General features: G+C 46.5%; 1 protein-coding gene across 1 annotated transcript; it reads right to left on the bottom strand.

Moving 5' to 3' along the window:
* Nucleotides 1-6579: 6579 nt before the first annotated feature.
* LOC117047351 (zinc finger protein ZIC 4-like) lies at nt 6580-15831 on the bottom strand. Its single transcript, XM_033150403.1, is given in 5 exon segments — nt 6580-6885; nt 9310-9490; nt 9492-9504; nt 9506-9779; nt 14501-15831. Coding segments are annotated over 4 exon segments (1656 nt in total). The 5' UTR covers nt 15699-15831; the 3' UTR covers nt 6580-6885; nt 9310-9319.
* Between the last annotated feature and the right edge of the window lie 1078 nt (nt 15832-16909).

Genomic DNA, 16909 nt, shown 5'->3' on the forward strand with positions numbered 1-16909 from the left:
GAAAGCAGGACAGGACACTCAATTACCTTTAATTCCCTAATTTTAGGCCTACTCTGCTTTCTGTTACTTCTTCTTTTGGTTATGACGCCAACAACAGGATTGATGTATGTGGGAACGCCACTATGCTAAGTTCAGGCGACTGTGTGCACCAGTTGTAGCGTGTATCTATCTGACCTGTAATACAAAGTCATCTGATTGGACCGATCCTTTGAGCACATGACATGAAATCCAGCCTACGCTTGCCTCCCAAATTCTTATGTGTATGTGCTTAGCGGTCAGTACCACTTAGAAAGTTAAGCGTTAAGGTTTCAAATCTCTCTATTCTCATCGACATAATGGAACACTCTGGCCCTCAGAGTGCCTAGTCAACATAGACGACATTGCCCCTCGTTTCCATTTGCTGTAGCTAGCTACTGGATGTGAATATACCGGGCCTGAAAATGTGTAAAACACAATCCACCGGAGGAGCCTTTTGTGTAAGGCCCATTGAATTGTATGGGAAGCAGGCAAGAAGACGAGAGGGTACTCCTTCACTCCGTAGTGACACAACCATGGCCTGTGACCCATCAACCCCTGGTAGATTTCAAGAGTTGTTTCGAACAAAGATTTCAGGAGAGCAATTCATGGAAGCTACAGTATGTTGTATGCCTGCAAACGAACATGGCATTAATTTGTCTGGATCTCCACGTAACACACTAGACATACAGCGTTTCTTCCAACAGCGCAGGGAACATTGTCACATAAAGTCAGCTTAAATCGCGGCTGCGTGGCTCGCAACCTCTAACCCCAAAGTGTCAGTTGTATTCCTCCTGGCAAAACTTTCATTTCTGAAACATTCCTGGTCATCTTTCCAGGAACCGGACCAAGACCGGAGGGCCAGCTTCCGCCTGACATTCCCTGACACTACCTTCGAATTTAACCGTCTCTACACAAGAAGCCGGGCGGCGAGGGCGGATCATCACCACCCCCCGGGTCATATACTTCTGGAGAGAAGCGCGGGCCATTCGTTTTTATGGGCATTCAATTAAAGGAGGTTGCAAGGACCCCGAATGTCCTTTCTTTTTCTGCCTGCCTCCCCCCCCCCAAGCCCCTCTCCCTTGTATAGTGTGCCTGGGCGGAAACGGGCCTCGGCCGTCCTGATTCATATTTCTAATCTTCATTTCCTAAAGATACAAATGGCCTTTTGTGAAATGAATGGTCTTTAATTAATGCGTCCGCACAATGCAGGGGCTTGCATGGGGATCGATGCTAGAAAGCAACAGGGGAGGAAGCCATCCGAAATGGATTGTCAGCATTAAAGGAAGAAAAAGGCAGCAGCGTCTATAGAAAGAGCAGGGAAGCCTGCCCACACGTCTCTCCCCATGTTGTCCGAGGGAACCTTCCATGGCTTGCTGACTACAGCCGAGTGTAATGATGATTACAGGGCTTCTTGTCTGCGATTAGGGGCCATATAACTCTTGGCTTTAATGGTCACCGACTCTTCAGCGTTAGGTTTGGGTTAGGGGGCGTTGTTTTTATTTTATTTTTATTTTTGTCGTCCTGCTTCCTACCCGCCAACCTTGCCGTCTGTAGAACAACCCACATTCCCCTCACTTCCTTGATCTCCTTTCCCACGTTCCACTAACCTGGTCTTCCTCTAACCCACCTTGGTCACATAGTTCGGCTTCTCTGTAGATGCATAGCAACGGGCCGGTTGTGAAGAATGCAAGCAAGGAGTGTGAGGAACACAACTAAGGGGGGACGGAAGCCTCAACACACTTGCTAGAGAGTAGCACAGGGGGAGTTGCTTCCGAACACGCATAGGATTGGGCAGTCAACCAATCGCCCTATCCCAACTTTACTCAGATCTAAGCACCGTTTGTATAAGCATACCTTCCTTTTCAGCAAAAAGGAAGTGCTACAGACGCTAGTCATCACACACACACACACACACACACACACACACGTTTACTTGGGTGTGAGTCTCGCTGATTTTAGTGACCTGTCCTTCTTTAGTGCAATGACAGCCCGATCCTATATATAGCTTGCTTGCTCCAACTGATTTCGACGGGACTTACTGTCGAGTGAGTGCCCATAGGATTCCGGTCTTGCACTGATAATATTTCCAAGCAGGAGAAAGGCAAGTCAACGACTTGCACAATGCGCATGTGCAGCAAAACGCAGTGGTAGGCATAGACAGCTAGCAGCGTTCGATAGATAGATATATACAGTTGTGGGAAGGCGGAGAAATTTGAGGGGACTCATTATAGACTATTCACATTAAAAAAAGGGATTGATTACTATCTGCCAGTGAACTAACTTCTTAAAAACAAGACAATTCCACCCCCGCAGTTCTGGAAATATTTATAAAAACAAAATACTAGTGTAGTAGAAAGCAGATATTATTTTCCTGCGCAAAACCATTTCTTGGGCACCATAGCTTTCCAACCCTAACTTGAGAGAATCGTTTATCATTTTCAAGGGGTATTGTTGAAACCACAACGGATACTTGATTTTCAAAGAATCAGCTGGAAAAGGGGGGGGGGTGGAGAGAAAAGAGAAAAGTAAAGACGAATTTAATCACAAAGAAGCAAGTTTTATATTTCTCATGGAGGGCTTTATTTTAAAAGTACAAATTATTTCTCCATAAGATTGAGTTTTCAGATAGCAATGATGTTTTCACCCAATATTCTTTTTTTTATTTAAAAATCCATAACATGTCCATAATATTCCAACAACAATAATTGCCATTACATCGCATTAGAAACCCACCCAAATTATACATGGTTGCTGCGTAGAATTGATTTTTCCTTTTGCTGTTTAGTGTACAAGTGATAGGAGGGGATTGTAAAAAAAACAAAAAACTTTCAGAAATAGCACGGTAGGGCGAAAAATAAAACATTTTAATTCATCTTTATAAAACGAAGCACCGATGCTTCGTAAATATTTAAAGATACAATAACACCACGCAGAATTTGTACAAATATCCTTTTCAAATAAAGAAACATTAAACCCCTGGGAGAAAACTGCATCTATTGGTAGATTGGAAACTGAATTTGGATTATAATCTTCCTTGTAAAGGACACATGATTTTGAAATCAGTTTTTTGTGTTGTTGTTTTTTTAATGAGATACCCTTATCTACTGAAGTTCCTGTATTCAACCATGAGGAATCATCCATTGTGTGTTTCCTTCCCCAATCATCCTAGAAGATGTAACATGAAATTTGGAAAGTAGCTAGGAGAACACCCCCCCCTTTTAAAACCTATACCATCTACGCAGAAGTAAGTGGCACTGAGTTCAATGGGATTTACATTTACTCCCAGGTAAATGTGCATCTGATTGCAGCCTTACAGCTCAGTCCTTGTTTACCCGTAAGTCCCACTGTTTTCAATGGGGCTTACTCCCATGAAAGCGTCATTAGGATTGCATCCTTACTCCACTATCTTTTCTCACACCCCCTTTTAAGAATGATACCAACGCCATGATTTTTCTCTCCCCACCCACACTCTGTTTTGCTGAAGTCTCAAACTTGAGAATGACTTTTGGAGATCTCAAAAACTTTCTCACTATTTTGTGACATTTTTGTTGGCCTAATAAAAGTATTGCCCTAATGTTATGGGGTGGGTGGGGGTTGCGTTGCGTTTCTTCTTTTTCTATATTTTTCATTCTGATTAAGGCGAGTGCAATTTAAGCCTCAATCCTGAATAAATGCCTGAATTTAAGGTGAATCTCACTTATTTCAAAGAAGCTTATTACTTCAGAAATTGTTTAGGATCACAGACTAGAGTCCCGCTGGAAGCGTTTCAAAACTAAACACGATACATAGAAGTCATTATTATTTATTTCACTAGGACTTATTTCACATATGGATTGGAACTGGTGATGTACAATTGGTTTAAACGACAAATCCTTCTGCCAACTGAGGTATGGACAGGGTGTCTGCGAATTACACTTCCTAGGACTGGCCTCCATAATGCAAGGCCTAGTATCTTCCAATAAACAGGCACCAGTTAAACCACTCTTCTTTCCTCAGCCTCGTGAGCCAACAAAAACCTACTGGGATCACTGCCAATAGTTTACACTCAGCACTTGGCTGCGACAAAAGAGGGGGACCCAAATCTACCAGTGTGGCAGAAATGCTAAACTGGTGAGCAGCGTATTCTCCAAGCCACTATCTCATTCCCAAAGACATCTATGGACTCTTGAGTTTGGTGTTGTTGTTGTGTTTTTTCCCTCCCAATTGAGAGTACCAAGTTGCGGAGTGAGTGAGATGCTGTTACTTTTCTTTCCACTCGCTGACAATAAAACATTGAGACATATGGAAGCCATCGCTTTGAAGGCGTAACCATTTTAGTGCACTGCAGCAGAGAAACGTGCTTTTTAATAGGTAGTCTCAGCATTAACACGAGCCGAGCCTGTAATAAAGGCATGTACGAGCTGTTGCATTCTTTATACTGGGCTAATGGGAGGGTAGCGAGGCTCAGCAGCTACAGACTTAGTGTTCATGGATGGCGTTCGTAGGAAGTTGGGTTTTGTGCAAAGAACAAAGGCTTGGGCAGAATTCAAGCAAATAAGTTCGGAATAAAAGATCCAGTCGGGCAGTTTCTCTGGGGCTGAGAAGTTCGGAAAGCAGAAGGGACCCTCTCTCGCTCTCGTTCTCCCCCCCTCTCGTTTCCCCCTCCCACCCTCCCCACCCTAGAGCTACACGCCCCCCTCCACCTACAGAGAGACAGACATAGGCAGACAGACGTAGGTAGATGTATGTATCTGATTGTTTACTGGGACATTTTCTGTCTCCATCCCAACGTTATCTTTTAAGAAGTTTGGTTCCATCTCTTTAGAAACGGTCCCAGCTAACGGGGCAGAGGGAGTTTGACAGAGGGGAGAACAAATCGCTGACAAAGAACCTTTTTACGTTTCATCAGCGTTGTTAGGGCGACGAGGAGGAATTTCTCAGATAATAACTCCCACTTCAAAGATTTTTCAGCTCAATAGAAATTGGACCATCCTTTTTTATTCAGCCACAAGGGCTAGCACTAAAGACGACTCGACTGTTTGAATTTTTTTTTTTTGTTCGGCGTGTTTATTTTTCCCCTATTCACTGGGGTACTTGGATAAAATAAACAAGAAGACAATTACTGGAACATGGACTTCTAACTTTCCCGGGACCATGGCCCATCGCCCGTGGCCTCAGACTTGGGAGTGTCAAGTTCTGTAGTCCTGGAAGGCATTAAACCCTAATTTCTTGGGACATGGTTTTTGCCACACACCTTGGATCTAGTCCTTGTTTGTTTCCGTGAAAGAGTCAAGAAATTCAGAAGATTCCTCAGTCTTTGTTCTGGAAATGGCATCCCTTTCTAGTTCAGTCTCTATCTTCAGCAGTATGTGTGTGTGGATGTGACTGTGTGTGTGTGTGTGTGTGTGTGTGTGTGTGTGTGTGTGTGTGTGTTTATAAAGATGGAAATAGTGTCAAAAAGCAACTTAAAGCCGCAGCATTCAGCAAGGAGTTAGATCCTAAGGAGGATGGAGTCAGACACAGAAATATCGAAATGTTACTTGCAAAGCAAAGATCAGCAAATGTATACATTTATGAATAAGAATATTGACACCAACTACTGTTTGGGCAGTGATTGTAGGATGTCTTAGGAGGGTTAAGGCTGGGGGCCTGTTGACAAAAGTTTTGTGAGCTCACTAGTAAACAAAACTGATCCACTACTGACTTGCTCGTGAGCAGTCCTATTCAAGCCAGGTGGGCTGCTTTGAACAAAAGTGGGTCCTCTACTATGGAGTCCCATCCCCAGATTCCCATGGGTGCAAAATTTCACTCGACACTAGTACCCCTTATAAAACCGCCTCGCCCCCCCTTCTTCGGTTTCTTAATCGCAGAGATCCAAGATGCTGCAACAAAAGCCCTCCTTAGAGAGCAAGCCAGCAAAGCAAGCCAAAGGGGACGAGATGGAGGAAGTCCATCTCTGAGGAAGAGCAGATTGAATGTATTAAGCTAGCATGAAACCAAAGGTCAGTGCAAATGTATCTTAATAGACTGTCTCGAATGGAGTGTGCCTCCTTTTCAAGGGCGCTTGCTATTGCTCCGCTCATTACCATAGCGATCCTAACGTGGCATGTTGATGCACCATAAAGCTCACACTTTCAACCCCCACCCTCCAACCAAAAAATAAAATAAAAATCAGAGCCTTTGAACAAGGCCGGGCTTGATTAGACCTTTCTCCTTTTCTTTTCCCTCCTTCAAACCCATTTCCTCGCCTTTAGAAAAGTCGCCATCAAATCCCAAAGGCCGTCTCTGATCATGGCCCAGAAGGAGAGGAACAAAAGTGAACTGGCGGACGGCGATTCAGGCGGCCCCCTTTTTCTTCCTGACATTCTTATCCATTCTGATTATGGGCTGGAACAAGGACCGCCATTCGCGTGGGGGTTTTCTTGCCCCGGAAATTCGGAGGGAAAATATGCATACTCCACGTCCATCACGAACACAACATACAAATGTGTGTGTGTGTGTGTGTGTGTGTGTGTGTGTGTGTGTGTGTGTGTAAAATGTGGTTTTGGCACTGTTGGGTGTTTTCTTTTTCTTTTTTTAATATATATATACATTGGTGAGGATGGGAGAAAGAAACTGAGCCGCGAGGGGATGGGGAGAAAGAGAGAGAATCTGTTAGACCTAAATATTATGTCCTTCATGAAAAGACTGGACGGGCTCCAGACTTCGCTTTTCACTCTTTTTAAGTATGACTTGCCTATTGCTATAGAAATCTTAACTCACCATGAAGATTCACCGTTGCGAAGAAATACTTTCATTGTGAGAGACTGCTTTGATGTCTAAGGCATAAGATGCGGGGCTTTTCAGCTGCCTCTGTCTAGATTACCTTGAGAGCAACGGGATAGACATCTGTAACAAGCAAATGAAAAATTAAAGGTGATTAGCCTACACATCCAAAAACCGCGTCTGAAAGAAAGAAATCAAGAAGAAAAGAGAGAGGAGGGAGGAGGGCCGAGGGACGGAGCGGGGAGGGGGCAACCCAACTCCAGACAAGGTGGAAGCATCTCTCGCAGATGGCCTCCATCCATCCATCTCTACCTTCTCATTTCCACGACGGCATCACTAGATCAGAGCAGCAGTAGTAATGGCAACGAATATCTTGTTTTAATTTTTATCCTGAGAATCGGGACGGGATCGTAATTTATTTGTTTGCTATGTTTCGTCCATTTAACTCCGCAGTCTATTAAGGATCTCTCGTTGAGGCAGTGAGAAGGAATGGGGAACCAAGTCATGCACATTGTTCAAAAGGTAGATAGATGATAGATGGATTGATACCCAAATAGGTAGACTTTCTTCTTCTTCTTTTTTAAAATTAATGTGAATGCCTGAATGACACCAACCACCCCATCTTCAGACGTAAGTACCACGGTGTTCACACTTCACTGGGATGTCCCAGTGAACTCAGTGGAACTTACTTCCGAGTAAATATGCATATGGCCATGCTGCACAAGGAAGATAGAGAGAAAGAAAGAAAGAAAGAGTTCAGAAATGTGGGAATGTTAAGGAAGGTAGGAGAGGATATACAGTATTGTTTTGATATTATCCCTCCTCACTCACGCTCAGAGCACATTCCCTTTGGAGTCACATTCCCCTGTGTGTCCATTCTAGGCAACAGGAAAATGTTGTACTTGACTGCTCTCCTAATAATACATCCCACAAGAAATAAGAAATTTCTGTTGGTGGTGATGTGTACATGGCTAACCCAAAGACTAGGCTGGACGTTTTGCTTCACTCTCCTTCACTGAACTGAAGGAAATGGCTTTGTAGAAGTGTTTTGGCTAAGATCTTAGAGCGCCTACAGACAAATGGGCCTTTCCATAGTTTAATAATCGATTAGAATGAACCACGCCCCCTCCCTCATTCCTAAATATACTGCCTGTAAATAAGTTTCATTGAAGTAAATGGGTCTTACTACAAAGTGATGCGTTTAGGAGCTACACTCAGGAAATGAAATCCATATAATAACATTTCCACAAGCATTCCCCCCCCTGGGGAATTGGCTAGAGAAAAGGACTTACATAGGGCTGATAAGAATCATATAGCTTTAGAGACCCCGACATATGTTCAAGATTTTAAAACCATTTTATTTTTACCGTTACAAAATAATAATAATTAATATTTCGAATTGTTATTTTACATAACTACTGTTGTGCGTTTGAAAACCAGACCACCACGGGTTCAGAAAAATCAACACGTCGTGAATCCTTTTGGATAATCCAAGCAACTCAGCACAATTACGTCACTCATAACAACTCCCCCCCCCACCTTCTCTCCAATTAACATGGATCTCACCTTCCATCCACTAAGGAATCACAAGAACTCACAATTCAACAGAAATAATGCGAGGGAGGGGGAAGAGAAAAGGAGAATATGTTTATGCATTTAAATCCATTACTAGTGTAAATTAAAATGTACCATAAATCATTAAGCCACCCTTGGGTCTGTTTTATTACTGACAAGTGGGAAGAATATACCGGTGAAAGAGGGGCAGTAAAGAGATTCCCCCACCCCCACCCGCACCCCCCAAAAAACGTCAACTGAACTGGTAAATTAATCAAAGTATTTAATTGATCGATTTGTTGTACAGTTCGGTAACAAATAATATATTTATAGATACTGATGTTCCTTTTTTGGGGGGGGAAGCACACGCACACAGCCTCCCCACCCACCCCGCCAAGAAACCCAATTAAAATCCAGACACTGGGCTAATAAAACAGTCCAAGAAAAAACACCATCACAAGATACCAGCACCGACGATCGCAGCTGTACAGCTAGAAATCCGTATTAAAACACTTTGGTTCATTGATACAAAAGGATGTTTCCATTCAAATCGAGGCCATTGTAAACGTATGGGAAGGAGTTGGTCCGCGGAGTCTGCCCTGGGAGGGTGTAAAATAAAAAGAAGTGCTTATGGAAAGAGGTGCGGGGAGGTGGAGGTGGCGGGAGGGGGGGTCTCCTGTCCTCTGTGCCATAATAAATACAAAACGGGGGTGGGGGAGAGATAGAGGAGGTTTGTGTGTCCCCCAATGTATCTTCTCTCCGATAGCCTGTGCAGCATTTCTGATCGAAGGTGGCTGACTGGGGGGAAGAGGGAAGAGACTGGGGAGGGGGGGAGGGGGCTTGCTCCCCAGGCCTGGGATCGACTTCCGCCCCTCCCCCAAGAACCGGGCCTTGCCGACCCGCCGTTCGTCCAGTGTGAGCCAAGGATCCACAGCACCCCGAAAAGAACAATGCAGTCTCGCCTGCGGCGGCGGCGGCGGCGAGCCATCCTACCGTATTGACTTTAATAAGTGGGCCGGGGCTCGCAGTTCGTGTAAGCGGCCTCTCCCGGGTGAGGTGACGGAGAGTTACTGGGTGGAGTCGGGATGCCGCTGGCCCCTGAGCTCTGACACACGTACCATTCGCTCAGGTTCGCTGCCGCCTGGGTGGAGGAAGCCGCTGCGGGAGGCGGTGGGCGGCGGTGGCGGGTGGAGGCGGCTGAGGTGGCTCCCGGCCGCAGTCCGACGACGGCGACACCAGCGACGGGGTGGACGACTCGTAGCCCGAGCTGGGAGGTGGGGACTTGCAGTGGACTTTCATATGCTTCCGCAAGGAGCTGGGGTGCGTGTAGGACTTGTCACAGCCTCGCACTTTGCAGTTGTAGGGCTTGTCGCTCGTGTGCACGTGGGAATGCTTCTTCCTGTCGCTGCTGTTGGCGAAGCGGCGCTCGCAGCCCTCGAACTCGCACTTGAAGGGCTTCTCGCCTGCAAGGAAAGAGGGAATCCAGGGAGACTTTGCGTAAAGGACCAGGGTGGGAAAAGGTGCGGGTGTGCGTGTTTTATTGGGGTGGCGGGGTGGCGTGCCTGCAGGTCACAGGTTATTGAGAGATGAGCTCTGTGTCGCCCTCGCCCCACCTCGCTTTCCCAGCAGTGATCCCTCTCGGGCCGTGGAGCCAAACCCAACAGAAGCGCCTAGCATCACTGTATGTGAACAAGATTGCAAGGGTGTGAGGAGAGATCTCTAAAGCTGTGGAGTCTTCTGAAATGACAAATGGGGGAAGCTTCGTGTGTGAGTTTGTGTGTTCATCCCTATCAATGCCTGCCTTCCAGAGGAAGGATGGAAATATTCCAGGCCTTGGATGAAGGGCCTGAGGCGACGAGATGGGACAACGCTTTCTCTTGCCTAGGCTCCTTGCCCATTTCGCTCGCTCCTCTTTTCCGTACGATTGCCCGTGTCTATATGGACACATATTTCCCATCTCACAAATTCCCCTCCAAGCTCTCTCACCTGACAACCCCTTTACTTCAGAGATGGCTACATAACCCCTGTTAGGATCTGAAACCCCAGAACCAACGGATTCGTGGCCTTGTTGTGCATAGCTTCTTACTAGTCTCGGGCACTCCCACATAAACAACTCCACATGCTGCAATGTGCACAACAGCTCACATTTGACCGTGCCAATAGGCTTTGGAGGAAAGTGGGATTGCAAAGTAGGCTTTGGAGGAAAAGATGAGCAAATGTCAACAGCCAGCTCATTAAAACAATGGTTTAGATATACCCACGGTTTGAACCAGTGTTGCACAGGTTAAGAAATCTTTATCTATCTATCTATAGCTGTCTGTCTATTTTTATCTACCCATCTATTACCTCTCTCAAATTCATATGGAATAACTAAAATTAATACATAACTTAACCCTAAGGCAGAGCGTAGTTCTGGTAGTTTCTGGCGAATAATCTACGAGAGAGTATCTTTCCACTACATATCCTTAGTATGGATTAATAATCTGGAAGGATCTCCGTAGCATTCTGCTCGGAAAGCCAACGCTTTACTGAGTAGGCCAAGATTTCATTTGCTTTCCAACAAAATCTGCAGAACCTAACAGACAGGACATATTTAGCAGCGGAGAGAAAGAGAAAAACAACGACGCAGTCCATAGTGCATTGCCAATGGGAGAACCCATTGATCTGACTAGATATTAAACACCATATGCGGGATGAGATATTGGAAAGGTGAGGAGGGGTGAGAGACGGAAGGAAGCCAGATTCCCCAGGAAATCTACTGGAGATAGTCTGTACACCAAATGCTGCATGGGCGATTTTTCACCGATAAAGGAAAACACGTTGAAGCCACGTGCTTTGATGTCTCTACGGGGCACGGATGCCTTATTCTGAAAAACCAACAGGACAGAGACGCTTGCGTACTAAGTCGCGCAAAAATGATATATACGCAGATTTGACAGGGATGGGAAATGAAGGTCAGGATACTATGTGTTTCTTAGAGGCAAATGTTGCCAAAATAGCAGGGTAAGTACATATGGTGTTAGTGTGTGTTGTTTGTGTAGCATTTTTAAAAATGAGTTCCTTAATGAGGCCCTGTTGTATATTCAGACTTCAGCAAAAAACATTTTTTATATAAAAAGCTGTGTCTACTTGAATATGCTAAGGCAAAAATGTTTCTTTAAGAAATGTTGGTGGGGAGCTAAGCAATTGCTACCCCCACCCCCCCAGCATTCTCTGTCGGTGTAATGATTCAGGGAAATCCGCGTGCTGGACGGCTAGTTATTGCAAAGGGTTAAAATATGGTTCCACATTTTAAAGAATATCGGTGGCAATACCAATATTGGTCTCAGGCCTTGAGAGAAAACGACGTTTTTTTAGCAGGCTAGCATGACAAGTGAGGCTCCGTGGGTACTGCATCGAAAGGTATTTACTCATTTTGCTTTGTTTTGGCGGGGAGAGAAAAATAAAAGGAAGGTCATCTGTCTATTTTGACGGCTCTTTAAGTATTTTAATTATAGTTCCTTGTAAGAAACAGTTTTGACCTTCCGCTACTCAGCTGAAATAACAAATCAAGAGGATTGGTGTAGCACAGGCAAGCAGTAAGTTAGGAGGCCCTGGGGAAAGGCCCCGTCATAAACCCAGCGATTCGAGCGGAGTGGGTTACATCGTGGTTGTAAGACCGGTCTTGTTTCTCGCGGAGCAGCACCAGCAACAGCAACAAAAATGTATAGCAGCTTCTGTTACGCCCCCACCTTCCACACCTCGGCACATTGGCAGGGCCCCCGGCCACAAGAAATGATTGCAGAAGGGGGCTCTTCGTTGTTGGCTGCAGTGCATTATCTGTGAATGGCTTCAGGCCTAGGGTTAATGTTAGAATTCCCCGTTAAAGGAAAGGATTCCCTGCGCCGTAAATATGTATCGGTCAAGGAAATGTGTTTGAATGTTTGTCTCTGACCCGCCGCACTTTTGAAAGTGTGTGTTTGGGGTGGAGGGGGGGGGGGAAGAGGAAGAGAGGAACGAGGACTGAGACGGATGGGGCAAGGGCGCGCGCGCGCACACACACTGCAGCGAGTCAACACCGCCATTTTCTACCCACATTGTAGCTCTCACAGGACTCGCTGTGGAGTGCTATACGTACAGCTTGGAGATTTTAGCATAATCCTCCCAACTCTGGGACTGGATTAAAGTATTTGCAAATTCTCGAGGGGGGAGGGGAGGAGGGATATTGAGCTCGCCAGCGCCAGCACTATAAATTACAAGTTAAAACATACCTCTCTTACTGCGGCCTAAACACCACCTTGGTCACAATTGTCCCTTGGCCAGTTCTGATGGTAAGGAAGTGATTTTTGCTTTCCTTCTTTGATACCTGTGCTACATTATTGTGAATTAAGTTCTCTCTCCTCTCTCTCTCCTCTCTCCCTCCCTCCCTCCCTCCCTCCTCTCCAGAACCCATTCCTGTCTGCCCAGGCTCAGGAAACGCAACGTCATTAATATTTGAGAAGGCAATTATTTTCCCGTTTAAATCTAGAACTGTCTTCATGAATAATTTGCAGGAAGTTCTATTGCCATTTCAGAAACATTTGGGTTTTGAGAATTTAGGGCGGGGTGGGTCAATCGAAAAACGCTGCATTGTAATAAGGCCAAAGGATTCCACCTCCACCTCTCCCTCTCTCCATCCCAAGCACTAGCCCACCACCTACTGGCCAAAATAAATTAATTAAGCAGGGAAGTTCAAGCGAAACGACTACATAATGTAGTACATTCTGAATGCTGAACTCCAAGCCTGCACCCTTCCCGGGCACTCAACTGTTGCACTGATTAGGTCAAATTACCAAGAATCCGACCATTTTCTGGCTTCCTAGACTTCAAGAGGAGACAGCGGCTAAAGGGCAGTAAAAGTTGTTTACTTAAGAAAACCACTGTAATTAAGGGATGGAAAATGGTGCTCTTTCAGTTGCTTTTCCACCTAACACGAAGATGTCTTGGTGTCATTCACATTATTAGTTTAAATAACATAAGTTAACAAAATATTTTCCATCAAATGCACAGCTTTATTTTAAACGTAGTTTTTGGAGGGGGGAGGGGACGAACCTAACCATACTACAGTCAAGGCAACGACATTTTAGAACTGCAGAAAGAGAAAGAGAGAGAGAGAGTCGTTGGGTTGTAAGGAGATCTTACAATAGGATTATGTCGTTTTCTTGGGAGTTTATAAGGCTGAGGAGTGTGTGTGCAAAAAAAACTGCACAGTGGAACGGATTTAATTTTCCAAAAGGGCTTATTTATTATCTTCTGGTGTGCGTGTGTGTGAGAGAGAAAGAGAGCCAGATAGGAAGGAGTGGAGTGGAGAAGGCAATAAAAAGCTAAGAACACCGGCTGCTAAACTAACTCATAGTGTACAACTTCACAAGCTGAATTTGGAAGTCTGAAAACTTTATACCGCTAGTTTCATTCATTCACCACAGATGCTTCTGTGGATTCCGAGGTCAAAGAGGGTGTTGGTAAGGTCTTCCCCTTCAAATAACTTTCCTTTCTGTGTTAACTAGAAATTGTTACTATTTCTGACAAAAATTTCCTTCATAATTCTGGCCAATGAGCGTTCAAAACGAATAGGCTAGAATTAACTCCAAACACACACCATTACTTCCCTCTTTCCTTCCCTGGTTCCAAAAGAGCACCTTCCCATATTTCAATCTCTGTAGCAGTTTAAGAAGGAAAAGGCTCTTAGGAAGACTTGGGATGAAACATCGCAGGGTTCCTCGTACAAAACAAAAAGAGGGGACCTTGCAGCTGTGCTTTTCTCACAAGGAAGGCGGCAGAAGCAGCATCCCAGCAGCATCACTCAAAACTGCCTAGACAAGTTGCAACTTCCATTGTTCGCTCCTAATTTGCGAGCTTGCATCAAGATTGGATGCTTTTCCGTCTCTATAGGGCTTTTTAACTCTCCCCTCTGCAGGAAATCCCGATCTAAATCTTGGAAGACCCTTCTTGCATGCGTACATACACATACACGTCAGCATTATGCATCCACACACGCCTCAATTCTTCAAACGAAAGACAACAATCAAAACAAACTATTGATCCGGTCTTCATTGACTAGTATTAATTATGTAGAATTATAGCGGGCGGGGGTGGGGTGGGGAGATCGCACATGCAGCAGATAGTTGAACAAAACACGAATGAAGAAAGACCTTTCCATACTGACCTGTGTGCGTCCTTTTGTGGATTTTGAGATTTTCCGAGCGAGCGAAGACTTTCCCGCATCCCGGGAAAGGGCACGGGAAAGGTTTCTCCCCCGTGTGGACTCGGATGTGGTTGACCAGTTTGTATTTGGCCTTGAAAGGCTTCCCTTCTCTGGGACACTCTTCCCAGAAGCAAATGTGGTTGGACTGCTCCGGCCCTCCAACGTGCTCCACGGTGACGTGTGTCACCAGCTCGTGCATGGTGCTGAAAGTTTTCGAGCATAATTTTTTGGGAGTCTGGTCCAGTTCGATCCACTTGCAGATGAGCTCCTGCTTGATGGGCTGCCTCATGTAGCGGAAGAAAGCCCCAGGGCCGTGGTGTGGAGCTAAATTCACGTTCAGGTTCATGCCACCGTAGCCGTGGAAGGAGGAAGCAGCAAAAGGATCTGTCCTGGAGACTGGTACTGGCGTGAAAGGTTCAGACCTGGCATACATTTCTCCAGGTAGCCCCAGCCTTATCTGTCCGTTTAGATGGCCACCTGGAGCTGCATGGGGAGGTTGCTCATGGTGGAGTCCAGTAAAAAGCGAGGGAGTTCCGGCTTCTGAGTGGTGGTGGTGGAGGTGGTGGTGGTGGTGGTGAGCATGTTGTCCGGGGTAGCTACCTGTTGTTGAGACAAACATTCCATGGTGAGAACCTGTAGCAGCAGAGTGTTGATAAGGGAGCCCTGGCATGACTGGGGCTGTCAGATCTCTGCGCAGGAAGAATTCCCTACCTGATGAAAGAACATGACTTGGGTGAGGGACTGCGTAAGGGACTGTTGTTGACTGCGCCGGGCCAAATGCTCCTGCTGGACTGGGTACCACCTCGGCTTGGCCTGTCACAGGACGGTGGGGATGAGGCTGAGGGGCAGGGCTGAGCTTAAGGGCCGCTGAGTGATGAGGAGGATGAGAGTGGTGGCGGTGGTGGTGGTGATGATGATGATGATGGAGAGGATGGTGGTGGTGCCCCATGTGTTCTGACCGGAATGGACTCAGCCCGAGGCGGCTTTCTGCAGCGTACTCCCCAGGGTGCGTGGGAACCATGGAGTGGGGATGCCCGGCGAAGCCTGTCATGCTCTGAGGGGAGTGGTGATGGTGGCGGTGATGACGATGACGAGGAGCCCCTGCCAAGCCTAGTAATTTCAGCGCCGTGTTCCGTTTGGAGAGTGCAGCAGAGTCCATTACTGGGCTCCCCCAAAGCCTCCAAGCTCTCCTGGTTCTACTACAATTCTAAAAAGTCACCTGACGCCGAGGAGGGGGGAACGAGGGAGAAAGAGGAAGAGGGAAAGAGCGGTGGAAAAACTTTTTTGAAAGTGCCCCCACCCGCAAAGAAAAAAGGTTTTTTCCCCTCCCTCTCTCTTGGTCTGGACTATTTGGCTTTGTTTTGTTTTTGCTCCCCCATTTCCCCCCCCTTCCCCTTTCTTTTCTCCCCTCCTCTTCCATTATTTTGTGTGTGTGTGTGTGTGTTTTTCCTCCTTCCTTTTTTTTTAATGCCTACGTGGAATCCCATACGCTTTGAGAAGCAGCAGCAGGACGCTGGGAGGCTACTGAATAGCGCTTCACAGACTAGGCTCCAACCCAGAGAGCTAAACAATCAGGGCGGTCGCTGATTGGCCGAAGCTGCCTGACCGAAGTCAGCGCTGACAGGTCCCCGCTGAAGTCTGAAAAGATTTAGGAAGGGGTAAAGGGGCGGGGAGGGAGGAAGAGTACTCGGGAAGCGGTGCGCCTGCGCGGCGTTTGTGGATAACCCCCCCCCTCCAAAAGCTCCTTCCCTTTCTCCTCCTCCTCTTCCCCCTTTGCCCCCTCCCTCTCTAGCCCTAACCAGTGCGCCGAGCCTGTCCGGTGTTTGCATTTACTCCCCGCATTTTGTTTTTATCTGCGTTTAACTGCTTAAGGGCCGCTGGAACCGTCTTCCCCACACGAAACGAGGGGTCCTCCGAGTCATTTACGCGCTAATGAGCAGTGGTTGCCAAAGGAGGAACAAGGCCTTGAGCAAGCGGCGGCAACAGCTCCTGGGAGCGCCTGGGAGGCGAGGCTGGCCGGCGGTTGGCTGTTGCTTCCTCCCCACCCCTTCCTAAGACGCTTTGGTTGTCCCCGATCATCTGCTTAGAAGAGCCAGGCGCTTGGAGGTATCCTGAGTGATCTCCTCACTCCTGCATGGCTTGGTTCGTGGCTCAAGCCCCTTCTGCTTTCTGTTCTCCTGCTAGCCTCCAACCATTTACTTACACACACACACACACCACACACACACACGTTTCTTCCACACCCAGCCCTGTCTCTCTTTCTCACTTAGCCTCGTAATGAGCAGACGATTTAATGGAGAGCTCAGATCGGTGTCTGCTTCGGGGCGGACTGCCTGATTGGCCACCGAGCAGCTCATTGTGGACTAACCA

The sequence above is a fragment of the Lacerta agilis genome, chromosome 5 (assembly GCF_009819535.1).
Source record: "Lacerta agilis isolate rLacAgi1 chromosome 5, rLacAgi1.pri, whole genome shotgun sequence".
NCBI classification, from domain to species: domain Eukaryota; kingdom Metazoa; phylum Chordata; class Lepidosauria; order Squamata; family Lacertidae; genus Lacerta; species Lacerta agilis.